Consider the following 23,416-nt stretch of genomic DNA (forward strand, 5'->3'; position numbering starts at 1 on the left):
CAGAATGGTAGAAACAGCCCTCCAGTGATACAAGCTTACGCGTTTTGGCTACATGCCGTAATCATAGCTCATGTCCTTCACTAAGGTCTGTACTTTGGAAAATGTCCGCCACAGCCTTTGTCTGTGCCTATCCCTGTGTATGAGAGTGTGTATGGTGTGTGTGTGTTGAGGAGTGTGTGTGTGTGTGTTGTAGGAGAGTGTGTGTGTGTTGTAGGAGAGTGTGTGTGGTGTGTGTGTACTGTATGAGAGTGTGTGTAGTGTGTGTACTGTAGGAGAGTGTGTGTAGTATGTGTGTACTGTAAGAGAGTGTGTGTTGTGTGTGTTTTGTATGAGAGTGTGTGTAGTGTGTGTGTACTGTATGAGTGTTTATGTAATGTGTGTGTACTGTATGAGTGTGTGTGTGTAATGTGTGTGTACTGTATGAGCGTATGTGTATATAATGTGTGGGTACTGTATGAATGTGTGTGTAATGTGTGTGTACTGTATGAGCGTGTGTGTATATAATGTGTGAGTACTGTATGAGCGTGCGTGTAATGTGTGTGTACTGTATGAGTGTGTGCATTTTATTGCCTTTTACAACACTTTCAAGTTTGACTACAATTAGGTATAAGGTACACATACGTTTTACTCACTTTGTCAGTCTATCTTGTATATTACTTTCTTGAAAGGAAAAAGTTTGAAGATCTCTGAGTTAGAGGATAGGGGAGAAAAAGGTGATATAATTGAATCTTTCAAGTACATAAAAGAGACAATGCACTGTAAAAACAGAATTTATGCTTACCTGATAAATTACTTTCTCCAACGGTGTGTCCGGTCCATGGCGTCATCCATTACTTGTGGGATATTCTCCTCCCCCACAGGGAAAGGCAAGGAGAGCACACAGCAAGAGCTGTCCATATAGTCCCTCCCAGGCTCCGCCCCCCCAGTCATTCGACCGACGGTTAGGAGAAAAAAAGGAGAAACTATAGGGTGCCGTGGTGACTGTAGTGTATAGAGAGAGAAATTTTTCAAACCTGATTAAAAAAACCAGGGCGGGCAGTGGACCGGACACACCGTTGGAGAAAGTAATTTATCAGGTAAGCATAAATTCTGTTTTCTCCAACATTGGTGTGTCCGGTCCACGGCGTCATCCATTACTTGTGGGAACCAATACCAAAGCTTTAGGACACGGATGAAGGGAGGGAGCAAATCAGGTTACCTAAACAGAAGGCACCACGGCTTGCAAAACCTTTCTCCCAAAAATAGCCTCCGAAGAAGCAAAAAGTATCAAATTTGTAGAATTTGGCAAAAGAGTGCAGAGAAGACCAAGTTGCTGCCTCACATATCTGATCAACAGAAGCTTCGTTCTTGAAGGCCCATGTGGAAGCCACAGCCCTAGTAGAGTGAGCTGTGATTCGTTCAGGAGGCTGCCGTCCGGCAGTCTCATAAGCCAATCGGATAATGCTTTTCAGCCAGAAAGAAAGAGAGGTAGCAGTAGCTTTTTGTCCTCTCCTCTTACCAGAATAAACGACAAACAAAAAAGAAGTTTTGTCTGAAATCCTTTGTTGCTTCTAAATAGAACTTTAAAGCACGGACTACATCTAAATGGTGTAACAAATGTTCCTTCTTTGAAACTGGATTCGGACACAAAGAAGGGACAACTATTTCCTGGTTAATATTCTTGTTGGAAACAACTTTTGGAAGAAAACCAGGCTTGGTACACAAAACAACCTTATCTGAATGGAACACCAGATAGGGTGGATCACACTGCAAAGCAGATAGTTCAGAAACTCTTCTAGCAGAAGAAATAGAAACCAAAAACAGAACTTTCCAAGATAGTAACTTGATATCTATGGAATGTAAGGGTTCAAATGGAACCCCTTGAAGAACTGAAAAAAACTAAATTTAGACTCCAGGGAGGAGTCAAAGGTCTGTAAACAGGTTTGATTCTGACCAAAGCCTGTACAAAAGCTTGTACATCTGGCACAGCTGCCAGTCGTCTGTGTAACAAGACAGATAAAGCAGATCTCTGTCCTTTTAGAGAACTCCCTGACAATCCCTTATCCAAACCTTCTTGTTAGAAAGGAGAGGATCCTGGGAATATTAATCCATGAGAATCCCTTGGATTCACACCAACAGATATATCCTTTCCATATTTTATGGTAAATCCTTCTAGTCACAGGTTTTCTGGCTTGGACCAGAGTATCTATCACTGAATCTGAAAACCCGCGCTTGGATAAAATCAAGCGTTCAATTTCCAAGCAGTCAGCTGGAGAGAAACTAGATTTGGATGTTCGAATGGACCTTGCACTAGAAGACCCTGTCTCAAAGGTAGCTTCCATGGTGGAGCCGATGACATATTCACCAGGTCTGCATACCAAGTCCTGCGTGGCCACGCAGGAGCTATCAGAATCACTGAGGCCTTCTCCTGTTTGATCCTGGCTACAAGCCTGGGAAGGAGAGGGAACGGTGGAAATGCATAAGCTAGGTTGAACGACCAAGGCGTCACTAATGCATCCACTAGAGTCGCCTTGGGATCCCTGGATCTGGACCCGTAGCAAGGAACCTTGAAGTTCTGACGAGACGCCATCAGATCCATGTCTGGAATGTCCCATAATTGAGTCAACTTGGCAAAAACCTCCGGGTGGAGTTCCCACTCCCCCGGATGGAAAGTCTGACGACTCAGATAATCCGCCTCCCAGTTGTCTAGTCCTGGGATGTGAATTGCAGATAGATGGCAGGAGTGATCCTCCGCCCCTTTAATGATCTTGGATACCTCTCTCATCGCCAAGGAACTCTTTGTTCCTCACTGATGGTTGATGTAAGCTACAGTCGTCATGTTGTCTGACTGGAATCTTATGAATCCGGCCTTCGCTAGTTGAGGCCAAGCCCGGAGAGCATTGAATATCGCTCTCAGTTCCAGGATGTTTATCGGGAGAAGAGACTCTTCCCGAGACCATAGACCCTGAGCTTTCAGGGAATCCCAGACCGCACCCCAGCCTAATAGACTGGCGTCGGTCGTGACAATGACCCACTCTGGTCTGCGGAAACTCATTCCCTGAGACAGGTGATCCTGTGACAACCACCAACAGAGTGAGTCTCTTCCCCATTCCACTGCTTCAGCATGCACAGTTGTAATGGTCTTAGATGAATTTGAGCAAAAGGAACTATGTCCATTGCTGCAACCATCAACCCTACTACTACCATGCACTGAGCTATGGAAGGCTGCAGAATAGAGTGAAGAACTTGACAAGCTTTAGAAGCTTTGACTTTCTGACTTTTGTCAGGAAGATCTTCATTTTTAAAGAATCTATTATCGTTCCCAAGAAGGGAACTCTTGTCGACGGAGACAGGGAACTCTTTTCTACGTTCACCTTCCACCTGTGAGATATGAGAAAGGCTAGAACAATGTCTGTATGAGCCTTTGCTTTGGAAAGAGACGACGTTTGGATTAGAATGTCGTCCAGATAAGGTGCCACTGCAATACCCCTTGGTCTTAGAACCTCTAGAAGGGACCCTAGCACCTTTGTGAAAATCCTTGGATGATCTTTGTGGATAGGAATATGTAGATACGCATCCTTTAAATCCACGGTAGTCATAAATTGACCCTACTGGATTGTAGATAAAATTGTTCGAATGGTTTCCATTTGAACGATGGAACTCTGAGAAATTTGTTTAGAATTTTTAAATCCAGAATTGGTCTGAAAATTCCCTCTTTTTTGGGAACTACAAACAGATTTGAGTAAAACCCCCGACCTTGTTCCACAGTTGGAACTGGGTGTATCACTCCCATCTTTAACAGGTCTTCTACACAATGTAAGAATGCCTGTCTCTTTATTTGGTTTGAAGATAAGTTAGACATGTGGAACCTTCCCCTTGAGGGTAGTTCCTTGAACTCCAGAAGAAAACCCTGAGAGACTATTTCTAGTGTCCAGGGATCCTGAACATCTCTTGCCTAAGCCTGAGCAAAGAGAGAGAGTCTGCCCCCTACTAGATCCGGTCCCGGATCGGGGGCTACCCCTTCATGCTGTTTTGGTAGCAGCAGCAGGCTTCTTGGCCTGTTTACCCTTGTTCCAGCCTTGCATTGATTTCCAAACTGGTTTAGTCTGGGAAGCGTTACCCTCTTGTCTAGAGGCTGCCGAGTTGGAAGCCAGTCCGTTCCTGAAATTGCGAATGGAACGAAAATTGGACTTATTCTTAGCCTTGAAAGGTTTATCTTGTGGGAGGGCATGGCCCTTTCCCTCAGTGATGTCTGAAATAATCTCTTTCAATTCTGGCCCAAAAAGGGTCTTACCTTTGAAAGGGGTATTAAGCAATTTTGTCTTGGAAGATACATCCGCCGACCAAGACTTTAGCCAGAGCGCTCTACGCGCCCCAATTGTAAACCCTGAATTTTTCGCCGCTAACCTCGCTAACTGCAAAGCGGTGTCTAAAATAAAGGAATTAGCTAACTTAAGTGCGTGAATTCTGTCCATGACTTCCTCATACGGAGTCTCCCTACTGAGCGACTTTTCCAGTTCCTCGAACCAGAACCACGCCGCTGTAGTGACAGGAATAATGCACGAAATAGGTTAAAGGAGGTAACCTTGCTGTACAAAAATCTTTTTAAGCAAACCCTCCAATTTTTTATCCATAGGATCTTTGAAAGCACAATTGTCCTCAATAGGAATGGTCGTGCGCTTGGCTAGAGTAGAAACCGCCCCCTCGACCTTAGGGACTGTTTGCCATGTGTCCTTCCTGGGGTCGACCATAGGGAACAATTTCTTAAATATAGGAGGAGGGAAAAAAGGTATGCCTGGCTTCTCCCACTCCTTATTCACTATGTCCGCCACCCGTTTAGGTATCGGAAAAGCATCAGGGTGCACCGGGACCTCAAGGAACTTGTCCATCTTGCACAATTTTTCTGGGTTGACCAGATTGTCACAATCATCCAGAGAAGATAGCACCTCCTTAAGTAATGCGCGGAGATGCTCTAATTTTGATTTAAATGTCACAACATCAGGTTCTGCCTGCTGAGAAATTCTACCTGTATCAGAAATTTTCCCATCTGACAAACCCTCCCTCACTGCCACTTCAGATTGGTGTGAGGGTATGACAGAAAAATTATCATCAGCGCCCTCCTGCTCTACAGTGTTTAAAACAGAGCAATCGTGCTTTCTCTGAAATGCTGGCATTTTGGATAAAATATTAGCTATGGAGTTATCCATTACTGCCGTCAATTGCTGCATAGTAACAAGCATTGGCGCGCTAGAAGTACTAGGGGTCGCCTGCGCGGGCATAACTGGTATAGACACAGAAGGAGATGATGTAGAACTATGTCTACTTCCTTCATCTGAGGAATCATCCTGGGCAATTTTACAATTTGTGACAGTACTGTCCTTACTTTGTTTGGACGCTATGGCACAATTATCACACATATTTGAAGGGGGAACCACATTGGCTACCATACATACAGAACATGATCTATCTGAAGGTACAGACATGTTAAACAGGCTTAAACTGGTTAATAAAGCACAAAAACCGTTTTAAAACAAAACCGTTACTGTCTCTTTAAATGTTAAACAGGGCACACTTTATTACTGAATATGTGAAAAACTATGAAGGAATTATCCAATCTTTACCAAATTTTCACCACAGTGTCTTAATGCATTCAAAGTATTGCACCCCAAGCTGTTAACCCTTAACATGTGGAAACCGGAGCCGTTTTTAATTTTAACCCCCTTACAGTCCCAGCTACAGCCTTTGCTGCGACTTCACCAATCCCAGGGGGGTATATGATATCAAATGAAGCCTTCTAGGAACGTTTTTAGTGGATTCCAGACCCACACACATGCAGCTGCATGTACTGTACTCAAAAGTAACTGCACAGTAATGGCGTGAAAATGAGGCTCTGCCTACTACAGAGAAAGGCCCTTCCTGACTGGGAAGGTGTCTTAACAAGTGCCTGGTGCTAAAAAACGTTCCCCAATGTTATAAAAGTGTGAAATTCAACTTCAAACTGCATATAATACTTAAATAAAGCAATCAATTTAGCCCTTAAGAGTGTCTACCAGTGTATAGCCCATAATAAGCCCTTTATTCTGTTTGAGACTAAGAAAATGGCTTACCAATCCCCATGAGGGAAAATGACAGCCTTCCAGCATTACACAGTCTTGTTAGAAATATGGCTAGTCATACCTTGAGCAGAAAAGTCTGCAAACTGTTCCCCCCAACTGAAGTTCTCTCATCTCAACAGTCCTGTGTGGGAACAGCAACTGATTTTAGTTACTGTCTGCTAAAATCATAATCCTCTTTTAAACAGAACTCTTCATCTCTTTCTGTTTCAGAGTAAATAGTACATACCAGCACTATTTTAAAATAACAAACTCTTGATAGAAGAATAAAAAACTACAACTAAACACCACAAACTCCTCACCATCCCCGAGGAGATGCTACTTGTTCAGAGCGGCAAGGAGATAGACTGGGGGGGCGGAGCCTGGGAGGGACTATATGGACAGCTCTTGCTGTGTGCTCTCCTTGCCTTTCCCTGTGGGGGAGGAGAATATCCCACAAGTTATGGATGACGCCGTGGACCGGACACACCAATGTTGGAGAAATGTTCTTACCTTTAATGAGTTCAGGATGATCCATTTTACCAGGTGAGTATTAAATTGATAACAAATAGCTTATTTTCCTTTATTTTGTTATTTGAAATAGCTAAGTTTCCTGGTGAAACCTCCACCTGTAAAAACCTCAGTATTGTTGTAATGACTAGATAAAAGCAAAGCAAATAAGAAGCAACATCAGAAATCAACCTCCCAGACCATCATCAGCCCAGACCATTTTAAAGGGTGATTCTACATCAGCTTTAAATACAATGAACCCTTTGTTTTTTAAAGGGATACTAAAACCAAATTTTTATTTAATGATTTAGCTATGCAATTTTAAGCAACTTTCTAATTTACTCCTAGAGTGCTGAAGTCACGCTAACCCTATGCATGGTAAATTCAATTGCTCTCAAGTGAACGCGTTTATTTAAAAAAAAAAGATTTGTTTTAACTCACAATATGCGCGCTATTTCTGTGCCATGCAACGAGCCACAATATACCCCTTATCGCTCGCACGCAACAGTTAGCACTCCACTTGTAATCTAGCCATTGATTTGGTTGTGGTTTCAATTAGCAGGTGGCTATTTCATATACAAAGGTATATCTAAAGGAAAATTTTTGCATGCATTTTAAACTCTGCAGCTGGTAGAAGAAGTCATTGGAAACACATTAAATAGATATGAAAGCCATTTTTTTTCTTTCATGATTCAGCTAGAGAATATAACCTTCCAATTTATTTATATTATCTAATTTTTGTTCTCCTTGTATCTGTTGAAAAGTATACCTAGGTAGGCTCAGAAGCTGCTGATTGGTTGCTGCACATATATGCATCTTTCATGGCTTTCAGCTAGCTCCCAGTAGTGCATTTCTGCTCTTTCGACAAAGGATACCAAGAGAATGAGGCAAATTAGAAAAAAAAAATGTTGCATTTGAATATTCAATTGTTACATTTTTTCTGTAGAAACTTTTATGTTTAAATAATTTTTATTGTTTTATAATTTTCGAAGAACAAGAGTACATAAATAGGATAAAGTAACATGAATTATCTTTTCTTCAGTAGTTCTCTGACTTGGGAAATATTGCTTTACAAACATATTATGACATACAGATTACAGATAGTTAGTTTATATAGGCGTAAACACTTTGTATTGTTGCAGGGTCACTTTAACATTTTACTAATATGTTGCTGGTTACTCATGAGCAGTGCTATCCTAAATCTAACTATAGTTCATCAACATACATACTATGTATGACATTTGTCAATAATCTGCCGCTTTCAAGTCTTTGGTTTGATTTACTATCTATAACTGAATAACTTTACATATCTGTATCTAGTTGAAACTTACGTGGCTCAGAGTAATTTGTTATATTCATAGATTTCCCATATCTTAAAATTCCTAATCTAGTAAACATAGGGTTGGGTAATTTAAAAACATTACCTTAAGAGTCAACAGTTGAGAACGGGGTTATAGGGATAGAGGGAATAGGGGGGAGTGACGACACTTTGTTTCTTGGTTATATAATGTGTGGATATCAATATGTTTAGTGTAGTTGTATTTTAGTTGTCGTTTAGGTCTCTGATCACCAGCGATCTCATGGGGTTTATGAACCATTATTTATCCAGTAATACCATACTGCTTGGGTTGTTGTTTTGTTATCTAGTGTGTCTGACGCTATTTCATACATGGTGTATGTGTTTTGAATTTTGTTGTGTATCTCTGTCCAGGTTGGAGCTCCAGTTTTCCAATATTTAGCTATGCATATCCTTGTGATTGTGCATAGGATCCTGATAAATGTATTGATATGTTTGTGGTATTTACTGATATGTTCATGTAGTAAGGCCTGTTGGATCGTAAGATTGATGTTTTCGTTTAGTATCTGCCCTAAGAAGATAGATAGTCTATTCCATGTCTTCTTAATTTCCCTGCATTCCCACCACATGTGCCTGTAGGTCCCAACTTCTCCACAACCTCTAAAACATAATCTGCTACCTTGTGGGTACATATGGGCCGTTCGTGTGGGGGTTAAGTACCACCGGTGGATGGTTTTAGTAACGTTTTCTTTAAGATCTACACTAATTAGCCCTTTCTCTGCGTTCTGAAATATGGATTTCCATTCCTTTATGTCTCTACAAATGAGAAGGTCCTGTTCCCAGGCCAGCATAGTCGAGGTTTTGGAGGTGCTTTGATTGGCTTGTATCGACACATACAATAAAGATATAGTGTGTTTGTTGCGTTCTTCTGTTTTACAGAGGGCTTCTATTGGTGTGATGGACTCTTCTCTAGGGTGTTTTAGGTATGTTTGTAAAACTGAGTGTATCTGTAGGTACATATACCAGTGAAGTTTGAGCGGGTCAATCTTTGTCTGTAATTGGTTAAACGTCAGTATGTTTCTTCCTAATAAGTAGTCTGCTACTCTGTACAGTCCTTTGTTTTCCCATTTTGTAAGCTGAGTCCAAAGGTCTTCTGGCATGATATATCTGATTGGTATTGATAGGGAATATTGCTGTAAGAGTTTATATTTCGTCCTTGCTATCCTCCAGATCTTTATAGATAGGTTTGTGGTGTAAGGTCTAGGTGACTGTCCGCCTTTCTGCACCCTCCCTGGGTCCCAAATAAATGAATCTGTCGCATCCCAGCCCCCTATTTGAGCTTCAACCTTGGGCCATATAATTCCCTTAGATCTTTTTAGGAGTAGAGAATCTTGAGCTAGTCTGGCTGCATTGTAGTAATCTATTAAGTTTGGTGCTCCAATACCCCCAAGTGACTTGTGTCTAGTTAAGATGGATTTTGCTATCCTATTAGTTTTATCTCCTCTAATGAATATTGATATCTCTCTCTGTATTGTGTCTAAGTCTGGTTTTATTATTTTTATAGGGAGGGTTCTGAAAAGATATAGTATGCGTGGCATGGCATTCATTTTTACCGCTGCTATTCTACCCAACCATGAAAAGTGAAAATGTTTCCATTTTGTTATATCTTTTTTTATTTGTCTAAACAGTGGGATGTAGTTTACTTTATATACAGGGAGTGCAGAATTATTAGGCAAGTTGTATTTTTGAGGATTAATTTTATTATTGAACAACAACCATGTTCTCAATGAACCCAAAAAACTCATTAATATCAAAGCTGGATAGTTTTGGAAGTAGTTTTTAGTTTGTTTTTAGTTATAGCTATTTTAGGGGGATATCTGTGTGTGCAGGTGATTATTACTGTGCATAATTATTAGGCAACTTAACAAAAAACAAATATATACCCATTTCAATTATTTATTTTTACCAGTGAAACCAATATAACATCTCAACATTCACAAATATACATTTCTGACATTCAAAAACAAAAACAAATCAGTGACCAATATAGCCACCTTTCTTTGCAAGGACACTCAAAAGCCTGCCATCCATGGATTCTGTCAGTGTTTTGATCTGTTCACCATCAACATTGCGTGCAGCAGCAACCACAGCCTCCCAGACACTGTTCAGAGAGGTGTACTGTTTTCTCTCCTTGTAAATCTCACATTTGATGATGGACCACAGGTTCTCAATGGGGTTCAGATCAGGTGAACAAGGAGGCCATGTCATTAGATTTTCTTCTTTTATACCCTTTCTTGCCAGCCACGCTGTGGAGTACTTGGACGCGTGTGATGGAGCATTGTCCTGCATGAAAATCATGTTTTTCTTGAAGGATGCAGACTTCTTCCTGTACCACTGCTTGAAGAAGGTGTCTTCCAGAAACTGGCAGTAGGACTGGGAGTTGAGCTTGACTCCATCCTCAACCCGAAAAGGCCCCACAAGCTCATCTTTGATGATACCAGCCCAAACCAGTACTCCACCTCCACCTTGCTGGCGTCTGAGTCGGCTGGAGCTCTCTGCCCTTTACCAATCCAGCCACGGGCCCATCCATCTGGCCCATCAAGACTCACTCTCATTTCATCAGTCCATAAAACCTTAGAAAAATCAGTCTTGAGATATTTCTTGGCCCAGTCTTGACGTTTCAGCTTGTGTGTCTTGTTCAGTGGTGGTCGTCTTTCAGCCTTTCTTACCTTGGCCATGTCTCTGAGTATTGCACACCTTGTGCTTTTGGGCACTCCAGTGATGTTGCAGCTCTGAAATATGGCCAAACTGGTGGCAAGTGGCATCTTGGCAGCTGCACGCTTGACTTTTCTCAGTTCATGGGCAGTTATTTTGCGCCTTGGTTTTTCCACACGCTTCTTGCGACCCTGTTGACTATTTTGAATGAAACACTTGATTGTTCAATGATCACGCTTCAGAAGCTTTGCAATTTTAAGAGTGCTGCATCCCTCTGCAAGATATCTCACTATTTTTTACTTTTCTGAGCCTGTCAAGTCCTTCTTTTGACCCATTTTGCCAAAGGAAAGGAAGTTGCCTAATAATTATGCACACCTGATATAGGGTGTTGATGTCATTAGACCACACCCCTTCTCATTACAGAGATGCACATCACCTAATATGCTTAATTGGTAGTAGGCTTTCGAGCCTATACAGCTTGGAGTAAGACAACATGCATAAAGAGGATGATGTGGTCAAAATACTCATTTGCCTAATAATTCTGCACTCCCTGTAGTTGAGTGGGACAGGTTGGGATCTGAATGCCCAAGTATTTTAGTGTGTGTTTCATCCATTTAAAATTAAATTGTGTTTCTAGTATTGTTTTAGTCTGTTGGGGTATCGCGATGGGCAAAGCTTCGCATTTATCAGGGTTGATTTTAAATCCCGAGATGGTTGAGAATTTCTGTATTGTTTGGTAGAGGTTTGGGAGAGATATTGTTGGATTCGTCAAGGTCAGTAGGATATCATCAGCAAAGAGAGATAGTTTGTATTCTGATGTATTTATCTTAACCCCTGTTATGTCTGAGTTTGTGCGGATCGTGATTGCTAGTGGCTCTATACATACTGTAGAAACTTTTAAAGGGATAGGAAAGTCAAAATTAAACTTGCATGATTTATAGATAGAGGAGGTCATTTTAAGACACTTTTAAATTCACTTCTATTTTCTAAATGTGCTTTGTTCTCTTAGTATCCCGTGTTGAAAAAGAATACGCATATATCCTACACTAGTTGGAGCTGTTGCTGATTGGTGCCTGCACACATTTGTCTCTTGTGATTGGCTAACTAAATGTGCTCATCTTGCTGCTTGTAGTGCAATGATGTTCCTTCAGCAAAAGATAACAAGAGAACAAAGCAAATTTTATAATGGAAGTAAACTGAAAAGCTGTTTAAAATTGTATGTTCTATCCAAATCATGAAAGAAAAATTTGGGGTTTCCTGTCCCTTTAAACGGTATATCTGCTGTCAAGGGGAATATTTTGTTATTAAGTTTCGCACCTAGGTAGTGCTTACTGATTGGTGTCTAAATGTAGCCACCAACCAGCAAGCGCTACCCAGGTTCTGTACTAAAAATGACCCCGTTCTTGCTTTTTCAAATAAAGATACACAGAGAATTAAGAAAATTTGATATTAGGAGTAAATTAGAAAGTTGCTTAAAATTGCCTGCTCTATCTGAATCACGAAAGTATAATTTTGGCTAGACTGTCCCTTTAAGCCCAGATTGGTTCCTTCATATAAAGCTAGATGTTAATTTATTTTAAAAACATTTTGACTTGCCGATTATGTTGTTCTATAGGAAGATAACAGAAGTGTATTTTAATTATAAATGTGTTTGGTGTCTGTTTAAATATTTAGTTAAAGTTATGCCAAAAGTTATTTTTTCCTGTGATACTGAACCCAAATGTTTATTTGATGATTCGGATAGAGCAAGCAATTTTAAAGGGACAGTCTAGTCAAAATTAAACTTCCATGATTCCAATAAGGCATGCAATTTTAAAAAACTTTCCAATTTACTGTTATCATCAAATTTGTTTTGCTCTCTTGGCAGGGCCGGTGCTAGACTATTTTGCACCCTAGGCAAGACCAGCTACTTGCGCCCCCCCAACCACCACCAAAAATAAATAAATTAAAGCAACAAAATTTAAAAAAATGGTACATTTCTTTTAACTTTCAAGAATAAGTGCCATAAGATGCCAAAAGCACTACTATTAAAGGCAAAATATAAATTGGCCAAATATAAATTAACTGTATTACTTTTACTTTATTTATATATTTATTTATATTATTAAAAGTTGGGGTACAAAACCCAATTTTTTCTTTCATGATTCAGCTAGTGCATGCCATTTTAAGCAGCTTTCTAATTTACTCCTATTGTCAATTTTTCTTCATTCTCTTGCTATCTTTATTTGAAAATGCAAGAATGTAAGGTTAGGAACCAGCCAAATTTTGGCTCAGCACCTGGGTAGAGCTTGCTGATAGGTTTGCTACATTTAGCCACCAATCAGCAAGTGCTACCCAGGTTCTGAACCAAAAATGGGACGGCTCTTAAGCTTACATTATTGCTTTTTCAAATAAAGATAGCAGGAGAACAAAGAAAAAATTATAATAGGAGTAAATTAGAAAGTTGCTTAAAATTGCTTGCTCTATCTGAATCACAAAAGAAAAAAAATGTGGGTTAAGTATCCCTTTAAGTTTAGAGTATCCCTTTAAGTTTAGAGTACCCCAGTTTATTTTACTTGCACAAAATACACATATTAATTGACTTAATTTATTTAAAGTATAAATGTATGCAGCCTGCATAACATTTATACTTCAAATAAATTAACATGTGCATTTTGTGAAAGTAAAAGAAAGTAACAAATAAAACAACTTGCCCCTGGGTACTATACACAACTTTTAATAATATTAATAAAAATGAATTTCTCAGCTTATATAATGCAGCCATGATGCCATTAATATAAATAGAAAGTCCCTTCAGCTTCTTCATTTTTTATTTACCCCTGATATTAGCGAGAAAGAAAGAGTCACAGCTGCATTTTTTTTTTAAATAATGGTTAATAACGGTCACCTTAACAAAACAGCTAAGCAGAGCAGCACATTTTATTGCAGGACTCGGAGCCTGCCGGTTCAGTTATGGACTGAGTCTCACCTCTGTCTGCTGGTCCACACTGATCGGCTCTAGGCTCTACTTCTGTGTTTAGGGGGTGTGTGACTGAGAGACACTCTGTCCTCCTGCCGCCGCGTGTGAGAAGACTTCTGCACTGCTCCAGACAGTGAGCGGCAAAGCGTGATGGTGACGTTGAGAGTGCCTGACCGCGCAATACAAGTTAATGATACATTCAAGGAGGAGGAGACTCAGGAGTGGCACACACAATCGCGCTAACTAAGCAAAGCTTAAATATAAAAAAAAATTCTGTACACAGCGTCAGGGTCGGCTGCAGCCTGCGCCCTAGGTGGCAGTGCGCCCTAGGCGGCTGCCTAGTTTGCCTAGTGGGAGCGCCGGCCCTGTCTCTTGGTATTCTTTGTGGAAAGCTTAACCTAGGTAGGCTCATTCTAGAATTCATGCTAATTTTTACGTAGTTGAACTGTCTCTTATATCAGTGCATTTTGACAGTTTTTAACAGTTAGACACTGCTAGTTCATGTGTGCCCTATAGATAACATTGTGCTCACTCCCGTGGAGTTTTTTAAGAGTCAACACTGATTCGCTAAAATGCATGTCTAGAACTGAGATAAGGGGGCAGTCTGCAGAGGCTTAGATACAAGGTAATCATAGAGGTAAAAAGTATAAACCCAAAATCTTTCTTTCATGATTCAGATAGCGAATAGAAATTTAAACAACATTACAGTTTACTTCCATTATTTATTTTGCTTGATTTTTTAAATATCCTTAGTTGAAGAAAAAGCAATGCACATGGTGAGCCAATCACACGAAGCTTCTATGTGCAGCAACCAATCAGCAGCTAGTGAGCATATCTAGATATGCTTTTCATCAAAGAATATCAAGAGAATAAAACAAATTAGATAATATAAGTACATTAGAAAGATGTTTAAAATTGCATTCTCTTTCTAAATCATAAAATAAAAAATGTGGGTGGCATGTCCCTTTAAGCAAAACCGGGGAATGGGTAATAAAAGGATTATCTATCTTTTTAAACAATACAAATTCTAGAGTAGACTGTCCCTTTAAGCAACTTTCTAATTTACTCCTATTATCAATTTTTCTTTGTTCTCTGGGAACTATATTTGAAAAAGCAGGAATCTAAGCTTTACAACCCCGGATAGCACTTGCTGATTAGTGGTGCAAATGATAATATTTATAAAATACAGGTGCTTGTTGGAAAATACATATATTTGTACAACGACTGCCCATTTCAATACGTGAAAAATTCTTGTTTTGTCCCCCCTTGCACCTATGTAGTTTAGAGTTAAGCTCTGTTAGAATGTTGCTGCCAGTTATAACATTACGGAACATCTGGGGTATTTTTCTGCTATGATACTCTCATCTCTGATAATGTAACACAAAGGACACAGTAGTCATTTTGTACAATAAACATTATCACATGATGAGGATAAAGTTCCAGCCCAGTAGCTGAGCAGCAGGTATCACTGATCTGTTTTCCTGATGAGGCGAAGCATCAAGACACAAACCAGGCAGACATTAGCTACAAATATGCAGCTTCCAACATGCAAATGTGCATGATAATTAGAAATCCAGACACAGTTTTCTGTACACAAGCGATAAACATCAGCATGGTATGTCAAGCAGAGACGACTGTACTGCACCCAGCTGCGAGAAGGAATTCCAGCGCAGTAGGATGCCGACGGTCCACTGCTTCCCAGCCATGGCAGGTCACTGACTGCAAGACAAACGCAGTGAGCTCTGATGATGACTGGCATCGCCTTCCCAGTGATGGCAAATCATTGTGACAAGCTGATAACAGGAAGACAACACAATGCACAGCACACAACCCTGGCTAATCATACATTCTCAACTAGAAAACTTATTTTCAGTCTCACTTAAAGGGATAGTAAACACCAATAATGTTATTGTTTAAAAAGATAGATAATCCCTTCATTTACCATTCCCCAGTTTTGCATAACCAACATGGTTATATTAGTATAGTGTTTACCTCTGTAATTACCTTGTATCTAAGCTTCTGCTGACTGCCTCCTTATCTCAGATCTTTTAACTGACTTGCATTTAAGGCAATAATGCTGACTCTACACGTGCGTGAGCACAATGTTATGTATATGAAACACATGAACTAACGCCATCTAGTTGTGAAAAACTGCCAAATGCATTCAGATAAGAGACAGCCTTCAAGGGCTTAGAAATTAGCATATGAACCTACCTAGGTTTCACTTTCAACTAAGAATACCAAGAGAACAAAGCAACTTTGATGATAAAAGTAAATTTGAAAGTTGTTTAAAATGACATGCTCTATCTGAATCATGAAAGTTTAATTTGGACTTTACTATCCCTTTAAAGGGATATGAAGCCCAAAGTTTTTCTTTCATGATTCAAATACAGCACATGTGATTTTTAACAACTTTCTACTTTACTTTGATTATCAATTAAAAGCAGGGATGTATGCTTAGGAGCAGGCCCATTTGTGGAGCACTAATATGGCAGCAGTTTTGCAAGAATGTTATCCATTTGCAAGAGCACTATCTGGCAGCACTATTTCCTGTCATGTAGCGCTCCAAATGCTACCTAGGTATCTCTTCAACACAGAATATCATGGGAACGAAGCAAATTTGATAATAGAAGTAAATTGGAAACGTTTTAAAAATAATATGCTCTGTCTGATTTACAAAATCCCTTTAATTCTACTTTAGACAATTTGTTTCCCATCAGGGCCTCAGGCAACATAAGGATAAACTCTATTCCAACTGTAAAGCTTATCAACTTTCTCTTGTGGAAAAATTCTATTTTTTCAATTTTCGTTAGATGGATGTTTGCTATATGGATTTTTAAAGTTAGCTTTCCTTTTGTGATTTCAGTACGTATCAAGCATGCCCTAATTGCAGGTGATGTCATTTAGTTAAATCACTGGTTTATAATACTGATTGCCTAGGAAACACACAGATTTGGTTTAACCCCTTGATTAACCCTCACCATAACCACCTGTGCCCATTATACTAGTCTGATGTTAAAGGTAAAGGTATGAAGAAGGATTTAAGAGCTGAGCCTGGCTGCCATATGAATTTGTGAAATAAAAGCTCTGTAAAGGCGTGTGGTGCAGCTGTGACCTCCCTCCCCCCCCCCCACACACACACACGCATATCTCCTCAGAAGGGCTTGTAGATAACTCTGTGTTTAAACTCTGCAGCCTTACTGGTCAAAAACATTAGCTGAGCCAAAGAAGAATGGCATATGTGCATATCAACCAATCAATGACTATGTTCAGCTCAGCACTGCATTTCTGGGGTTAGACAATTAGTTCTCAGCAAGCGATAGGGTTCTGGATCCTGCCAGATGCACATCAGTCTCTTTAATGAAACAGTAAACACCTTGTAATTACATTATTTTTCTGCTGTCATTCAGCAGATTCGGAACGCTATTAGAACAAATACCTTGTTTGCTGCAATTTTTTTAATCATCAATTTCCACCTACCCCTTTCCTTATTTGGAGATTATTATCATTATTATACTTTATTTATGAAGCGCCAACATATTCCGCAGCGCTGTCCATGGATACAATTCATTTAAATAAAACAATGATCTAAAACTTGTAAGAGACAGGACAAAATTTACAAACACATACAGGAGGGATTGAGGGCCCTATTCCCATGGGAATTTACAATCTAGAAGGGTAGGAGGTTGAGAAACAGGAGGTGAGGACTGCAAGATTGAGAAAGATGTTAATGCAGAGTTAGATGAGGGAAATGTTAGGTAAGTGAAATTAATTTATTATTGAGTTGGGTGGTAGGCTTCCCTGAGCATAAAAGTCTTCAGGGAACATTTAAAGGAAGAAAGATTAGGGCAAAGCCTGACAGCACGAGGAAGACTGTTCCAGAGGGAATGTGCTGCACAACAGAAGTCCTGAGAAGAGGTGATAGTCGTGGATGCAAGGAGCAGGTCATTGTTGGATTATTTGCTTTGTGGTGTTAGCGCTCAGAAAAGGGCGAATTTTGGAAATATTGCGTAGATGGTTGCGGCAGGATGTAGAAAGCGGTTGGATATGGGGGACGAAGTATAGATTTGTGTCAAGTGTAACTCCGAGGCAGCGGACTTGGGGCGATGGGGAAATGGTGATGCCGTCAACAGGGATAGAGAAGTCAGAAGTCGGTGTAGAGCTTGAGGGAGGGATAAGAAGGAGCTCAGTCTTGGACATGTTAATCTTTAGGTGGTGAGAGGCCATCCAGGAAGAAATGTCAGATAAGCAGTCGCTGACATGAGAAAGGACAGAGGGAGAGAGAGCAGGGGTGGAGAGGTAGATCTGGGTGTCATCAGCATAGAGGTGATATTTGAAGCCATAACTATTGATAAGTTTACCCAGCGAAGAAGTATAAATGGAGAAGAGTAGAGGACCCAGAACAGATCCTTGAGGTACTCCAACAGACAGAGGCATTGGAGAGGAGTAATTTCCGGCAAATGACACAGAAAAAGACCTGAGAGAGATAGGAGTGAATCCAGGAAAGAGCAGTGTTACAGAGGCCAAAAGAGCTAAGGGTCTGTAGGAGGAGGGGGTGGTCAACTGTGTCGAAGGCAGCTGAGAGGTCAAGTAAGATGAGTATAGAGTAGTGGCCAATATTTTTTGCAGATTCCAATCTGCGATGGCAATGCTTGCCACTGTCATTGTGTTAACAACATTTTCATTACTTAGCTTCAGTGTAAAATGTATACTTTATGTTCCTTTAATTGTATTATTTATGCACTTTTCAAGGGATGAGTTTTGTGTCCATTTAAGTAATTTTCTGAAGCTTTGGCAAAGTTTTACTTTTGAATACAAGAAGATCATCCTTAATTTACTGTATCAAATTCCCTAACATTAATCTGTAAATTCTATGATAATTGAATACCTTGTTTATTTTTTAACAGCCATGAATTATTCATATTTGCCAATTAAATATATCAATTAAATAGTTCAGTCTGGGTATACGTTGCCTTGTCGTATTTAATAATAAATTGCTAGATTTGTCATTACAATTGGATAGACTTTTGTGACCCCACTTTGGTTAACAGCAATTTTACGCATTATTTGTATTCTTGAATGGCAGATTGAAACCAAAGCTAACTTTGCAACTAAGTGATCACACACCTTCCTGTTGTATTAATGAAACGTTTGCATTTCAAACGGTACAGACATCAACTTTTTTTCTAACCACAAATTATTTTATAATCTTATCTTCGTAATATTTTCATCTATTTTTTTGTACGCTTTAATTATGAATAATAGCAGGTAAAGGTTTTGCACTTTGACAAGTAAGACTGTTCAAAATCATAATATTGTGATAATTGGTCATTAGGAAGGATACGAAACGTGCTGAAATGCTTTCATTCTTTTTTTCAGACATTCATCGGCTCATGAATATTTTGACCCTAATGACTTCATAGGACATCTGCACCAAGAAATGGAAAGAGATGAGTTGGAATTAGAGGTATGTATATTTTACCTTCATCTGTATTGATTGTTACGGGGTGAGAAAGAAATATTTTAAATATAGCAGTGGATATTGTGAAGCGCTTTACTGTTAAAATTAAGGTTTTTAAAATAGTGTATTTAATCATTTTTAGCAAAGAAAATGTCATAAAATAAATTCACCTGAATACACAGCTATTTCTGAATACACATTTTTTTTTAAGGGACATTAAAATCATAGAAATGTTTTAAAATCATTTAGCTGTATTAGTAGAACAACTTTCATAATTTTGTAAATCAAGAACAGTTAATGCAAAAACCTCTTAACAAAGCTTGGTGGAATCCATGGTCCTGGTTTTCTTTGTTTTGGTCAGTTTACGGATAAAGAACCATGTGCTCTGAGCTAACCAACCACTGTGCTGCCTTAGGCAAATTTCATTATACTTAAAAAAAAATTTTTAAAATATGCTTTTAAAAAAAATACCCTGAGGATTATACAGAGATGTTTTTTCTTTGTTTAAAAAGTGTGTTCTTCCCTGCTTAGACCAGTTAGCAACAGTTCTAAATGTTCTAAATGTATTTTAACAATCTTAGAGGGTTTAGTGCCCCTTTAAGTATGATGAAAGCAATTCAGTCTCTCTGGAGAGAGGAACTAAAACAATATTCAGATGTATTTTACAACAAAAGAAAAATAAATAATACATGCACATCACAATTTTGTTTTATTTTTCTCAAATAAACATTTTACATGAACTTTAAATGTTAAATTCAATGTCCGTTTAACTATAAAGAAGTATGAGTCGTTATGATTTGTAATCACTGAGAGAAAGTAGATGGATAATCTGTAAGGCTTGGTTGCAGAGAAATGGAGTGGTTGGTCTATGAAGGGAAATTATCTATGTCCTGAGAGGGTGGATTGTCTGTAAGGGTTAATGGTCAACAGTGTTGCAGATTGAAAACCTGTTGGGGTGCAGGGAGATGGCGAATGGTCTGATAGGGTGTAATGATCACTGGGGTGCAAGTAGATTACCTATATGTGGTGATGAACTATTGAAATGCAGTTAGAGGCTGGATGGTCTGTAATGGTGATGATCTCTGGGGGTGCAGGTAGGTTACCTATATTTGGCGATGAACTATAGAAATGCAGGTAGAGGCTGGATGGTCTGTAATGGTAAGTGTGATCTCTTGGGGTGCAAATGGATGACCTGTATGTGGTGATGAACTATAGAAATAAAGGTACAGGCTGGATGGTTTGTAATAGGGGATTATCTCTGGGGGTACAGGTGGATGACCTTATGTTGTGATAAACTATAGGGGTTCAGATAGTGGCTGGATGGTCTGTAATGGAGGATGATCTCTGGGGGTGCAGGGAGAGGCTGGATGGTCTGTAATGGGGGATGCTATATGAGGCAAATAATAGGACAGTGGATTAGCTGTAAAGGGTGATGATATTTTGATATTTAGGGGTGCAGATGGAGGTTGGATAGCCTGTAGGGGTTGATGATCTGAAGGGGTAAATGGGGTGGTTGATCTATAAGGGGTGATGATCTATAAGGGGTGCTGGGAGAAAGTGGGTGATCTGTAAGAGGGGATGAATCATGAGGAGTACAGCTAGAAGGTGGGTGATCTATAAAGGCTGATCGTTTATAGGGAAGCAGGGAAAGAGTGGGTGATCTGTAAGTGGTCATGACCTATGGGGGGAGCTAGGAGAAGATGGGTGATCTGTAAGTGGTGATTACCTATTGGGGGAGCTGTGAGAAGGTGGGTGATCTGTAAGTGGTCTTGACCTATGGGGGGAGCTGGTAGAAGGTGGCTGATCTGAAAGTGGCCATGACCTATGGGGGGAGCTGTGTGAAGGTGGGTGACCTGTAAGTGGTCATGACCTATGGGGGGAGCTGTGAGAAGGTGCGTGATCTGAACGTGGTGATTACCTATGGGGGGGAGCTGTGAGAGGGTGAGTGATCTGTAAGTGGTCATGACCTATGGGGGGAGCTGGTAGAAGGTGGGTGATCTGTAAGTGGTCATGACCTATGGGGGAGCTGGTAGAAGGTGGGTGTTCTTTAAGTGGTCATGACCTATGGGGGAAGCTGGTAGAAGGTGGGTGATCTGTAAGTGGTGATTACCTATGGGAGGAGCTGTGAGAAGGTGGGTGATCTGTAAGTGGTCATAACCTATGGGGGGAGCTGGTAGAAGGTGGGTGATCTGTAAGTGGTCATGACCTATGGAGGGAGCTGGGAGAATGTGGGTGATCTGTAAGTGGTCATGACCTATGGGGGGAGCTGGTAGAAGGTGGGTGATCTGTAAGTGGTCATGACCTATGGGGGAGCTGGTAGAAGGTGGGTGTTCTTTAAGTGGTCATGACCTATGGGGGAAGCTGGTAGAAGGTGGGTGATCTGTAAGTGGTGATTACCTATGGGGGGAGCTGTGAGAAGGTGGGTGATCTGTAAGTGGTCATAACCTATGGGGGGAGCTGGTAGAAGGTGGGTGATCTGTAAGTGGTCATGACCTATGGAGGGAGCTGGGAGAATGTGGGTGATCTGTAAGTGGTCATGACCTATGGGGGGAGCTGTGAGAAGGTGGGTGATCTGTAAGTGGTCATGACCTATGGGGGGAGCTGGTAGAAGGTGGTGATCTAAAAGAGGTGATGGTCTATAGGGGGAACTGGGAGAAGGTGGATGATCTGTAAGTGGTGATGATCTATGAGGGGAACTGGGAGAAGGCGGGGGATCTAAGTGGTGATGACCTATGGGGGGAGCTGTGAGAGAGTGGTTGATCTGTAAATATTATAAACAGTTGGGTTTGCAGTGAGGGGTGGATGATGATCTATAGGGGAGCAGGAAGATGGTCTAATCTATAGAGGTTGATAATGTGTGAGTAAAAGCAGGAATACATAATAATCTAAGTAAATATTACATGAAATTAAAGGTGTAAGTGATGATTACCTATGGAGGGGAGCTAGGAAAACGTGGATCTGAAAGAGGTGAGGATCTATAGGGGGAGCAGGGAGAAGGTGGGTGATCTGTATGTTGTGGTGAAATATGGGGGGAGCTGGGAGAAGGTGGGTGATCTGTAAGTGGTGATGATCTATGGGGGGCATTGGGAGAAGGTGGGTGATCTGTAAAAAGTGGTGATGACCTATGGGGGGAACTGGAAGAAGGTGGGTGATCTGTAAGTGATCATGACCTATGGGGGTAGCTGGGAGAAGGTGGGTTATCTAAAATAGGTGATGGTCTATAGGGGGAACTGGGAGAAGGTGGATGATCTGTAAGTGGTGATGATCTATGGGGGGAACTGGGAGAAGGTGGGTGATCTGTAAGTGGTCATGACCTATGGGGGGAGCTGGGAGAAGTTGGTGATCTAAAAGAGGTGAGGATCTATAGGGAAAACTGGGAGAAGGTGGATGATCTGTAAGTGGTGATGATCTATGGGGGGAACTGGGAGAAGGTGGGGGATCTAAGTGGTGATGACCTATGGGGGGAGCTGTGAGAGAGTGGTTGATCTGTAAATATTATAAACAGTTGGGTTTGCAGTGAAGGGGTGGATGATGATCTATAGGGTCTAATCTATAGAGGTTGATAATGTGTGAGTAAAAGCAGGAATACATAATAATCTAAGTAAACATTACAAGAAATTAAAGGTGCTCTTAATATAACACACTCTTCAGTCCCACCTTGCTTGTACACATCAATGTTACTGACCCAAAAGTCTTTTTAGGTTATTTTTTGGAATTTGTCATTTGAGAATATCATTTTTTTTTGTTCTCTCATCTATAAAAACACATTTACTTCGTGACTGAGTTTATTGCGTCAAGCAGTTTAAATGTCAGTGGCATTTACTGGTGTGTTATATCACAAATGATGCATGTTGACATGTCGGAAACACAAGTCCGCTGATTGTGGCAGCTGTCAGATCGACGTTTCCATAAATTATTCATATCACAGCGTTTTATTGCTTCCCTGGGATTCTCAAATGGTATCCGACTTATTATTGAAATAATACCACACATGAGCCAATTCTGTACTCAGTTTCAATTTGGAATATTTCCTGTGTTCATTTATATTATTCATTTAATCCAGTTCCAATCAGCTGATTATTCCAAGTTCTCCACTGAGAAAGTTTTAATTCTTCTGTATTATTAAAACCGCAGCTTTATGCATCTCTCAGCAATAACAATTTTTTATAATAAAAATAAATTAAGAGCACTCAGATAAATTGCCAGTGAAGAGGCCGTTCCTTTAACCGCTGGCAAGAATGTCACATTTAAATGTTTTTCCCATTAGCCCGACACTTAATTCCACTTTGCTAGAGAAAAATCTGACATCTGGCTTTGTGAATACATTGTGTCAGGGGCACTACCTTAATTGGCTGACAGAGACACTAAAATACATAAAGTGTCAGCCACAAGGGACAGTGCAC

At 40.2% G+C, this 23,416-nt stretch overlaps 1 protein-coding gene across 6 annotated transcripts in view; it reads left to right on the forward strand.

Annotated features, from left to right (window-relative positions):
• PDZRN3 (PDZ domain containing ring finger 3) overlaps positions 1–23,416 on the forward strand; it is a 346,386-nt gene that overhangs the window by 282,638 nt on the left and 40,332 nt on the right. For all 6 annotated transcript variants that reach the window (XM_053720879.1, XM_053720880.1, XM_053720883.1 and 3 more), the window contains one exon: positions 18,932–19,019. In XM_053720879.1, the coding sequence (XP_053576854.1) occupies positions 18,932–19,019 (88 nt within the window). The remainder of the gene's footprint in view (positions 1–18,931; positions 19,020–23,416) is intronic.

This window comes from Bombina bombina, chromosome 7 (genome assembly GCF_027579735.1).
Source record: "Bombina bombina isolate aBomBom1 chromosome 7, aBomBom1.pri, whole genome shotgun sequence".
Taxonomy (NCBI): domain Eukaryota; kingdom Metazoa; phylum Chordata; class Amphibia; order Anura; family Bombinatoridae; genus Bombina; species Bombina bombina.